This window comes from Pongo abelii, chromosome 16 (genome assembly GCF_028885655.2).
Source record: "Pongo abelii isolate AG06213 chromosome 16, NHGRI_mPonAbe1-v2.0_pri, whole genome shotgun sequence".
In the NCBI taxonomy this organism is placed as follows: domain Eukaryota; kingdom Metazoa; phylum Chordata; class Mammalia; order Primates; family Hominidae; genus Pongo; species Pongo abelii.
In genome coordinates, this window is record NC_072001.2 from 58,758,466 (window position 1) to 58,768,263 (window position 9,798).

At 43.7% G+C, this 9,798-nt stretch overlaps 1 protein-coding gene across 5 annotated transcripts in view; it reads right to left on the reverse strand.

The window, feature by feature from the left end:
• PRTG (protogenin) overlaps positions 1-6,441 on the reverse strand; it is a 146,806-nt gene extending 140,365 nt beyond the window's left edge. For 3 of the 5 annotated variants that reach the window (XM_002825480.6, XM_063716662.1, XM_063716661.1), the window contains exons 1-2: positions 6,206-6,394; positions 3,754-4,056 (exon numbers count right to left, since the gene is read on the reverse strand). In XM_002825480.6, the coding sequence (XP_002825526.4) occupies positions 3,754-4,056; positions 6,206-6,299 (397 nt within the window). In that variant the 5' untranslated portion in view covers positions 6,300-6,394. Of the gene's footprint in view, positions 1-3,753; positions 4,057-5,119; positions 6,046-6,205 lie in introns of those variants that run through there. The other 2 variants (XM_063716664.1, XM_063716663.1) reach the window with 2 other exon arrangements.
• Between the last annotated feature and the right edge of the window lie 3,357 nt (positions 6,442-9,798).

The window sequence follows — 9,798 nt, forward strand, 5'->3', positions numbered from 1 at the left end:
TCAATCACTAGCTTACAGCCAGTCTTTTACACATCACAGAACACAACCCGCCTCCTCCTTTACTTCTCTCAAATGTCTCTTATCTTAATTTAAACTTGTTGAAACATGAGACCATTTTACCACACTAATGCTTTCCTATGAAATTTATCTTATTTCAACATTAAGAATACAAGAAAAGTCAAGATAACCATAGATTATTTCTTATTCCTAAAATATTTAAATTTAGATAACAAAGACTTAGTACCCATGAAAGTGAAAACTTGATTTGCTAAATTTAAAAATACTGGAAGTTATAGGAAATGGTTTAATCTTCTGTTCTTGCTATTGTACACAACTAGAAAAAGGGCATCCCATGTCACTCCTCTTTCTATTCCAATTACATGAAAATGTAAGGCAGCTAACACGGCTATTAATAAAAAGGATTATCTTTTTTTAAAGCTAAATATTACTTTAACCCTATACTTTCTTTTAAAAATGGGATGCCTTAGCAAAACTAAGTTAGATGAATTCTTTTGTGCTTGAATGAACAACAGGAAAGCAAAGCCTCCAGGCCTTTGGGGAGGAACCTTGTCCCTGCAGCCCCGCTCTGATGTGCTTGGGAGATAAGGGTCCATAGTGACACTTGAGGAAAGGCCTGTTCACATTTGAATTTCTGCATTCCTCAAGAACAATTCATGGCAATAACTAACTTTGCTGAAGAGCTACATGAAAGCTTTGGCCAATGAATGAGGGTCATCTGCTCTTTATCACAAGGGTAAACCTCATCCTGGCCAGTTTCTAACCTTTTAACCCTGTGAATTCCTAATTTACACATGAATAATGGAATTCTTGCCTAGAGTGCAACTTTCAGCTTCTAGTTCCTAAGTTTAGAGACCAAGACTTGATTGCCTGTGTGTTAAAAATCTAAAACTTGCACAGATTGAAGTTTTAGATTTCCAGGTGCTGTACTATTGTGCTTCTGTACAACCAAAAACATATGCTTACTGACAAAATTCTTGACTAAGAAAAAGAACACACTTGTACCCTGCTATCAATACCTAAAAGAGAACTAGCTTTAAAAACAAGGGGGAAAAGAAAACCAGAATGTCCACTTAATGCCTATTCTCTTCATATATCTATATATATACACACACATATATATACACATATACACACATATACACATATATACACATATACATACACATATGTACATATACACACATATGTACATATATACACATATATACATATATACACATATATACATATACACATATACACACTATATATACACATATACACACTATATATACATATATACACACATATATACATATACACACATATATACATATATACACACATATATACATATATACACATATATACATATATACACATATATACATATATACACACATATATATACACATATATACTCTTCCTGTTAAAATATATATATAAAAATATATATATATTTACTCTGAACACAGGATAAAGGGATTTGAGCCTCCATCATCTAAACTTATTGCTTAGATATCAGAACTTTAATTTAAAAAATACATAAAATATAAAAACTTCACAATTGTCTGCAAAATCATTCACATGTAATTATTTATTAGTGATAATTTCTATAAAGATACAAAAATCTAAAGATATTTAAAAAGCCAGTTCTGACATTTGTTTGTTACACCTATCACACACCATTCACATTTTATTTATGAAGTTAGAAAGCTCTGTGTTTTTCCAAAAGTGTTTCTGGAAGCCCTAGAATTCTGTCAGGCTCCTCAGGAGGTCCTGGAAACAATGTGTGGTCATGACAAATGCTTCATCTTCTCATGGCCTGTCTGGCCACCTCCACTATGTACTCCCTATCCCTGAAAGATAAGATAAGTTACAGTTCCTGAAGATGAAAACACAAGACTCTACAAACCCCAAAAGGTGGGAAAATTACAACTCCATAGAACAAGTTTACATTCGATAAAAATGGAATGAACAGAATATAAGCATAAAAAGCACACTATCTTTAAAACAGTACTATACAGAAAAACCATTACTCCATGAAAAAAATAATTATTGGCCAATGATTACAGGAGGAAGGAAGGAAGGAAGGAAGGCGGGCAGGCCTAAGGAAGGCGGGCAGGCAGAGGGAGGGAAGGGACAGGAAGAAGAGAGGGAGGGAGAGGGAGGAAGGTAGGGAGGAAGGAAGGAAGGAAGGGAGAGAAGCAAGGAGGGAGAATGGTAGGCAGAGGAGGGGAGGGAAGGAAGGGACAGGAGGAAAGACAGAGGAAGGAAGGGGGGAGGGAGAAAGGAAGGAAGGAAGTACGAAGGGAGGGAGAGGGAGGGGAGAGAGAGGAAGGAAGAAATGAAAAATCAGAAATCCTCTCAGGTTTATGCTGGTCTTTGGCAGGGGTAGGCGTGTGGCTAGAACTACAAACCTCTGATTTTCTGATGCATCAACATAGAAATATCTTTGCTTGCAATTTATTTTCTACAATTAATCCTTATTGCAGAATAAAATAAATTAGTTAATATAAGGATGGCATAAATGGACCATGAACAGTAAAGTCACCTAGGAAATTCCTGCCAATAGCTTCCTAAATTTCAATTGTATAGAACTTGAAACTACTATTTCCTAAATATTATGGTGGTTTTGTATTTTTTTTTTCGTTAAAGAGATGGAGTCTCACTATTTCCCAGGCTGGACTCAAACTCCAGGGCTCAAGGAATCTTCCTGCTTCAGCCTCCTCAATAGCTGGGATTACAGGCTAGCCACCAGCCCAGCTAAGATTATACCTTTATCTCAAGAACGCCATCTACTTATTGCTCAACTTGTAAATGATCAATTTGTAGGTATAGTGCAAAATCTATGTTTTGTGGATTAACAAAAGCATGCAGGTCAAACGCCTTAAAACTTTTAAGGTTCAATTTTGGTTTTCGAGATTTAGTCTGTTAATCTTGAGAGCTGCGTGTTTCATCACCTGAAAAAGATGTAAAGCCTCAGTGGGCACAAGGAGTTCAGTACTTGTCCTAGGCCTATCTTTACACTCAACAGTTACAGGTTAACCACCAAGCAATGGATCACTCGGACAAATGGTTGATCTGATGGGGATGTTAATACAAAAGAAATCATTAGATAGCACACTTTATGACAAAAGGGGAAAAGTGAGCAGATATGGGTTTAAGTCCATTAGGCATAATATGGAAATGGCCTTAATCTCTTTCCCTCCCAGCAGGAAAAGACTAGGAATACTTCAAAGGCTTAAGAGTGACTGACCAATGCCCTCTCGTACAATTAAAAGGCAACATGGGTGATCTAAAAGCAGTCAGAGAAATGGAAGGTTGTGCTATAAGAAAGATTTAGCACTCAAGAACCATCTGCAAAGCAGAAAAATTTGCTTGTGATTGTTTTCGTTAATTACTAATTTCCACAAGATTAAATTTTAGAACAACTTTTGTTGCGTTGGCTAAACTTCTACATCCAACTCTTCATACTTCGTGAAATGCTTAAAATTTTTATAAAGCCACCTCTACGGGTTTCGTTTTACTTGGTGTTCTAAACCTAATTTGACTTCTGTTCTCAATTACTCATTTGAATTTATATATGTTATTTTTTTCAGATTTCTCTATATGCCTCAGTTAGCATCAACTATTATCTCCAGTAAAATTCTTAATGCATGCACGATTTGGGGGATTATTATATTAATAAAGCAAGAAATCATCAAAATGTAGCAATGAAAAATGTCAACAACCAAAAACTTAAACACTTACTTGATAAGGCAAGATGAGCTTTTTGACTAAGAATGGCTCCATATTTGTTCATTGCCAAGCACTGATAAAATCCTTCATCGGACTGCTCTCCTCGCCTGCCTTCCACCTCACTGATGTATAAAGAGCCGTTAGAAAGAACCTCGATCCGTTTATTTTCAGACACTTTTGCTCCATTTTTCAACCATGTGACCTTAATAGGAACTTCTCCGTGAGCCTGGCAATCTAAAACGACTGGGTCCTTTCTTGTGACAGTTACATCCTGTGGTTCTTTTACAAAAGACAGTTCGCTAAAGCACCACACTCCTATAAGGAAAAAAAGGAGAACGGCACATCCAGAAATACAGGCATAAACTGATTCCTTAACACACAACTGTAAAGCACATATTCAGGGTATAAGATGACAAAGTTTAACAAATTTTATTAGTTAACTTACAAACACCTTAATGAACCAATCTAAATTTCAGCAAACTCTTCCAACAAGTCAAAGAAATCACTTTTTACATCTTCACTAAAAGCACAGGGAAGATTTCAATAACTTCTATGCCTTGTATGAATTCTGCTCTCAAGTTCCTTGCTAGAGTTTCAAAATCATCAGGAAAACTCATGAGCACAAGCTGTTTGCTTTTACAAGCTTGTCAAAAAGATCTTGAACAGAGTAAGTCGTAAAAGTCTAATTTTACAAGAAATCATTAGCAAAACTCCAACTCTGTGAACAAGCAAGTTTATTTCCTTGTCCCTTGAAGTGTTTTTGGAACCCTTGGCACCTACTCCTTTGGGAACTGCGTTTATCTTTTGTGACAAATTACAAGTTTGCATTTTTCTATCTGCCCTTTTACAGCAGGGACTCTATCTCCTCTCCTTGAAAGAAATCCATTTACTTAATTTCTGCAGAGCAGGCTAGGTATTTAAAAGACAAACAATAGACTTTGAAAAGTTGGTAACTCTTGCTGCTTGTACTCAGTGGGTGATCGGATTAGGAAACTTTTATTTCACTTTTTTAGAACTACCAACTGTTGGAAAAAATGCGTGACTAATTGGTCCTTACTGTCTAATAGCGATAGGAGATTGCTTAATCAACCAATACACATTTTTATCAGAGCAGAGGAAAGGCTTTATCCTAAGCATATACACATCGCCCCTGGCCCTCGCCAGGATAAAGCATTCGATGACCATATAATACTCTGTCACCTCCTGCATTTAGTGCACAGGCCGTCTTAAAGTCTCGCGTATTGATTGGGGGTGAATGGAGAATGGGGGTGTGTGGGGGAAGCGTTGCTTCATCTTCCTCCTGATCGTTGTGGATCCTTGATTACAAACCCCCAGAAATGATTTGTTTCTCCTTAAGGCAGGTCCTCGGAATACTCACATTTCAAGGCTCCCTGCTTCCCGTAATGTATGCCCAGGGCGACGCGAGCCACCCTAACAGCCCAGCGCTGTGCGCGGACCACTCCGGAAGGCGCCCATTGTGTTTCTGAGCCACATCTGACTTTGATCCTCTTTTTAAGCCTAACAGAAACTAACCACTCCAGAAAAAGTCTGGCGTCTGTAACCTGCAAATAAATGAAATAACCCATTCTCCTGAACACCTCTCCTACCGTCACCCCATTCACTTTACACTTTTCTCTCTTCTAGGAAACCAATACGGACGCAAGGTAGAAAAATGAGTTCATCCAAGTCTGTGCAAGGCAAATCTAGAATTTGGAAGAATTTTCAGAGCCGTACACACTTCAGGCCCTGCCCCCAAATACCTAGCTGTAGGAGATAAATCCTATTTAGCTACCTTCCTTTCCAGCTTCGGGGACTTTTCCCCCCTCCTCTCCGGGGCACAAATCGGCCACTTCACTTCCAACCCTGCCAATTCCACCCTCCCATCTCCTCCTGGCTGGATCCAGATCCGGCAAGCTGGTGCCGATTGGGGCTATGAGTTCACCTATTCCCTCTCGCAGCCCTAAAAAGTGGGGGAACTCCCACTGCAGACACGGGAAGCCGCGCGGAACCGCGGCGCCCCCCGCAAGGCGAGGCTGCCACTAAAGAAACAATATAAATAAAGCCACGTGCAGCCGCGGCGGCCCCAGCGGGCTGGCTGCCCGGAGTCCGGCTGGTCGCGGAGGCGCGGACGCGGCCGGAGCCGGGACAATGGCGTGAGAACGAAGAGACCAGAGTGGACAGCGGCCGCCAGAACTCCGCAGCCCCGGGCGCGCGGCGCGGAGGGGCGTGCGCCCGGAAAGGCTCCCGCAGCCCCGCCCAAGCAGCGTAGAGGCCGCGGGCAACTCGTGTCTGCAGCTGGCGGTTCCGGACAGGCCGCAGGGCAAGAGCGGGGGCCGGCGGTCAGCGCCACCACCGACGACCCCGCCGCACGCTCCCCACGCCCCATCGTTTCCTCTTTCCCCATCCCACTCGCGCCCGCTCCCGCCCCACAGCTGTAAGAGAAAGCAGAAGAAAGCGCGCCCACCTGGCAAAGGACTGAGCAGCAGCAGGAGCAGGAGCGCGCGGAGCAGCATCCCCGGCGGTCGCAGCCGGGCGAGGGGTCGCAGAGGAGGCGCCATTCAGCGTAGCCGCGCGGGCATGCTCCCCGGCCGCCCACAGCCCCTGTCCGCCTGCCGCCCCCGCCCCGGGCTCTCTCTGCTCTGCGGCTGGACGCACGCAGCCTGGCTCCCCGCTCCGGCTCCGGCACCGGCGTGGCGAGTGTTTCTGCGGCGGCGAGGCTGGTGCTCGGACGGCCGCTCGCGAGAAGCTGGGGGCCTGAGAGTCCGGCTGGGGGCGGAGTGAGGCGGCGGCTGCAGAGGGCGGGGGCGGCGGAGTGGACAGCGCCGCGGCCGCGGGCCTGGGACTACTTTCTACATCTGGCCCCTGGTCTGGGACAGGGAGGTCGGCGCGGCCGGCGGAGGGAGACGCTGGGAGGGGGCCAAAGGCGGCCGGGTCGGTGCTCTGGGGGGAGGGTACGGGCCCCGCCGGACAATGCACCTGGGGGTCAAGCCCCGGCTGAGGGTCTCCGGTCCGCGTCCCCGCCCCCTCTGCCTCCGCGCCACCGTCGGGGACAGAGCCACAAAGGCCGAGCCTCCCGGCCCAGCCAGCCTCCGAGGCCCCCCTCCCGCGGCTAGTTGAGGATTGGGGAAGGGGGAGGCGGCCGAGGAGGGCTGGTGTTGAGAGACGGGGAAAGGCCGGAGCCTTCTCCCTTGATGGCCCCCGCCCACCCCCTCTTACACCCTCTTACCCTCACACGCAGAGGCCCGGTGCAGGGAAATCTCACTCTTTCCACTTCAGAGATTTGTCAGCTCCACTGGAGGTAGCTCCGGATGATAAGCCTCCGGAGATGCCCCTGTGCATTTGGGCACGGCTCTTCTTCTCCCTGCCCCCATTAGATGCAGCGCGGGCTTAAAAATATCTCCGCAGAGTGGTCTCAAATGAACAGTCGCCTTTAAGGGGAGAGGGTTTATTATCTCTTCTTCAAGTTAGTCAAGTTCTTTAATTTGTGAGAACTGTGCACACAAAAGGCTCTGTCCTGAGAGCAGAGGCGAAATCAAGGGATTTCTAGATTCTGTGGGCTTGCTATGGGGGAGCAGGCTTTGATAGATTACTTAGTTATAAATTAAACTAAGACACAAATGTGAATTTGTTCACATCTAAATTTAATTAAGGATAACAGGAATTAAAACGTACATTTAGAGGCGTGAGCCACCGTGTCTGGCACCCATCTATACTATTCTTATTCCCATTAAATGAATTAGGTCTGAGTGCACGAGTGACTTGTCTATATAACACAAAAATTTGAATGCTAGTCTGTTAGATACCAAAAACCAGACTTTTAACTACCTCAGTGTTACACACTATATGCAAGCTACTGTGCTGGGTGGAAATTGTGGGGCAGCCCAGAACTACATAACAAGTCCTTAAATAGCTTATGTAGCCTAGTACATGATATAAGACAAGTATTATACATGAGAGAAAATGTAAGTGTCCAAGCAGACATGTACTGTGTTATTCAGGAAATATGAGCACTTGGGATCGACTAAAAGGGAACAGGGAGAAAGGGAAGAGGGAGAATGTGATACAATGAAAAAAAAATTCTAATGGCAAAGAGGAATATCATTTTGTATAAATTTGAATTATCAGAAATTTAAAACGTACTTGCAAATGTTTCGTTTTATTACCTCTCAACGTTTTCCCTCCCACATACCTTTATTCTGATGCTTAGAAATAGTCCAAATTCATTTAAGTTTCAAATACAGTTTTGGAAGCAATATACCAAGGATATTACTGTTTTACATGCAGTTAAGTTGAAATTGCTAAATAGGCTGTTCCTTACTATAATGAGCTTAAGGGGGAAGGTAGTGGTATCCTAATGTTCTAAACTATTTTTTTTCACTACTTCTTCATCAGGAGGGTTTATTTACTCATTTATTGGAAACCGGCTGGAGTGCAGTGGCCTGATCATAGCTCACCCCAGCCTCGACTTCTGGTCTCAGGTGATCCTCCCACCCCAGCCTCCCAAGTAGCTGGGACTACCGGAGCGGCTAAGTTTTGGGGGTACGGGGGGTCAGTGGTGGGTAGAGACGGGGGGGTGGGTGGTCTCCCTATGTTGCCCAGGCTGGTCCCGAACTCCTGACCTCAAGTGATCCGCCCGCCCCGGCCTCCCAAAGTACTGGGATTACAAATATGAGCCACCGCACCGTCCCAGGAGGATTTCTGGAACGTGCTAAAGGCAGTTAGTGTGTTGATGTCTTGGTAACCAAAGCTAGATTTCCATCAGCAGCTTTCATGAAGGCTAGCTTTTAGCCTGTGCCCTCATCGTGTGCCACAGATTTACATTTGGATTAGCAAATGTTAATCCACATGTAAACGCTATGATCCACACGCTTAGCAATCTGATTACATTCTCCCTGTTCCCTTTTAGTAGATCCCAAGTGCTCCTATTTCCTGAATAACACAGTACATGTCTGCTTGGACACTTACATTTTCTCTCATGTATAATACTTGTCTTATATCATGTACTAGGCTACATAAGCTATTTAAGGACTTGTTATGTAGTTCTGGGATGCCCCACAATTTCCACCCAGCACAGTAGCTTGCATATAGTGTGTAACACTGAGGTAGTTAAAAGTCTGGTTTTTGGTATCTAACAGACTAGCATTCAAATTTTTGTGTTATATAGACAAGTCACTCGTGCACTCAGACCTAATTCATTTAATGAGAATAAGAATAGTATAGATGGGTGTCAGGCACGGTGGCTCACGCCTCTAATCCCACCACCTTGGGGCCAAGGTGAGTGGATCACCTGAGGTCAAGAGTTCCGGACCAGCCTGGCCAACGTGGTGAAACCCGTCCATACTAAAAATACAAAAGTTAATTGGTGGTGGCACGCGCCTGTAGTCCCAGCTACTCGGGAAGTTGAGGCAGGGGAATTGCTTGAACCCGGGAGGCAAAGGCTGCAGTGAGCCAAAATTGTGCCACTGTACTCCAGCCTGGGCGACAGAGCAAGACTTCGTCTCAAACAAAAAAAGAAGAATACTGATGGGCTGCTGTGATATAAAATGATGCATGCATGGAAAATACCTGGTGCATAGCTCTATAAATAATTGCCATTTTTATATTTAGTAAATAAATATTCCCAATAGTGGCAAATCTTTGTCCTTTCAGAGTGGGCTTGATATTGAAAAGTTTTTAGGAGTCAAAGCTGATTAATTTGTTTGGTGATTATGCTGATGGTGACTCTCGTGACTTCTTTCAGTAGTTTCTAAGCTGGTCCTGAAAGAGGTTAGAAGTGCCTGGTTGTCTAACTTCCCAAAGCTACCCATTTGGAGGATAAATATTGAGATAACAAATGTTGAGATAAACAACTACCTAAGCCCTATTTTGCTTTCATATTCTAAAACAATTATTTTTAGACCAGGAAGAGTAGAGTCTATATAGTTAAAGAGAACTGAAATCTGAGGGTAGGTTTAAAATAAATATACAGAATTATTTCTTTAACAAATTCAAGTCTTATGTCCCAACTCTGAGGGGAAAAAAATCACATAATTTCACCCATCAAATTATAGAGCTGTA